A 1,453-nucleotide genomic window follows, 5' to 3' on the forward strand; every position below is an offset into this window, starting at 1 on the left:
GGCGGGGTCTAAAGAGGGGGAGGGGCCAGAAGGGTTTTGGGGCAGTTTTGGGGGATTTTGTGTCCGAGCAGCGGCAGCAGCACCTGAGAGACCCAAATTTGGGTAAATTGGGGGGAATTTCGGTAAAAACGGGGGTGGGGCATCGTCTTGGGGCTGATGACGTCAACCTAACTGAAATTTGGGTGGTTTTGGGGAAATTTGGGTAAAAACGGGGCAGAGAACCATTCTGAGGCTGATGATGTCATCAGAACCGGAATTTGGGCATTTTTGGGGAAATTTGGGGTAAAAACGAGGTTTTGGGTCAGTTTGGGGAGGTTTTGGGTTGATTTTAGGACATTTTGGGTCGATACTTATAAAAACCAGAGAAAGCCATTTTGGCTTTGATGACATCATCAACAACGAACTCTGGGTCATTTTGAGGGAATTTCAGCCGATTTTGGGACGATTTCCGCCCAGCCCAACCCACTTTAACTTTGACTCGTTCCAAGCCAGTTTTGGGTCAATTGGAGCCAATTTTGGGCCAAAATGCATCTAATCAAGAATGTCAAATTTCGAGTGATTTTGAGTGAATTTCAGCCGATTTTGGGTCAGCTTGACTCAATTTTGGGGCAAAACACGTCCAACTAAATGTGTCTCACTTTGACTGACTTGGAGTGAATTTGAGCCAATTTTGGGTCAATTTGAGCCAATTTTGATCTAAAGTACTTCTAATTAAAAGCGGACAATGGTATCGAACTACAAGTTTGGGCGATTTTGAGCGAATTTCAGCTGATTTTGGACGAAAACATATCCAAGACCAGAGCATGGCATGAAACTCGAATATTGAGCGATTTCGAGCGATTTTGTGTGAATTTGGGCCAATTCTGAGCTAAATCGAGCCGATTTTGGGCCAAAACATATCCAATTAAAAGCATCTCTAACTCTGAGTGATTTTGACTGAATTTGAGCCAACTTTCAGCCAATTTTGGGCCAAAACCACTGAACTGAAAGGCAAAAATGCTACAAACTCAAACTTTGACCGATTTTGACCCAATTTTGGCGGATTTTTACCCAGTTTCCGCCCCTTTAAACGGCCAGCAGCGCCGTGATGGGGCAGTGGTCGCTGCCCTGGACGGCGCTGCGGATCTTGCAGTCGCACAGCGCCCCCAGCAGGCGCCGCGACACCACGGCGTAGTCCAGCCGCCAGCCCACGTTGCGCGCCCGCGCGCCGCCCAGGTACGTCCAGAAGGTGAAGGCGCCCCTGGCCTCGGGGTACAGGTGCCGGAAGGAGTCCACGAACCCGGAGTCGAGGAGTTTGGAGAAGCCCTCCCTCTCCTGCGGCGTGAAGCCGGCGCTGGCGCGGTTGGCGCGCGGGTGGCACAGGTCGATCTCGGCGTGCGCCACGTTGAGGTCGCCGCAGAGCAGCACGGGCTTGCGCGCGTCCAGGCGCTGCAGGAAGCGCAGGAAGGCGGCG

At 51.3% G+C, this 1,453-nt stretch overlaps 1 protein-coding gene across 1 annotated transcript in view; it reads right to left on the reverse strand.

The window, feature by feature from the left end:
• Positions 1 to 6: 6 nt before the first annotated feature.
• APEX1 (apurinic/apyrimidinic endodeoxyribonuclease 1) overlaps positions 7 to 1,453 on the reverse strand; it is a gene marked incomplete at its 5' end in the record, with an annotated part of 2,742 nt that continues 1,295 nt past the window's right edge. Inside the window, one exon of the mRNA XM_031065584.1 lies at positions 7 to 1,452. Within this exon, the coding sequence (XP_030921444.1) occupies positions 1,066 to 1,452 (387 nt within the window). The remainder of the gene's footprint in view (position 1,453) is intronic.

Source organism: Geospiza fortis, unplaced genomic scaffold, assembly GCF_000277835.1.
Source record: "Geospiza fortis unplaced genomic scaffold, GeoFor_1.0 scaffold1302, whole genome shotgun sequence".
Lineage (NCBI taxonomy): Eukaryota > Metazoa > Chordata > Aves > Passeriformes > Thraupidae > Geospiza > Geospiza fortis.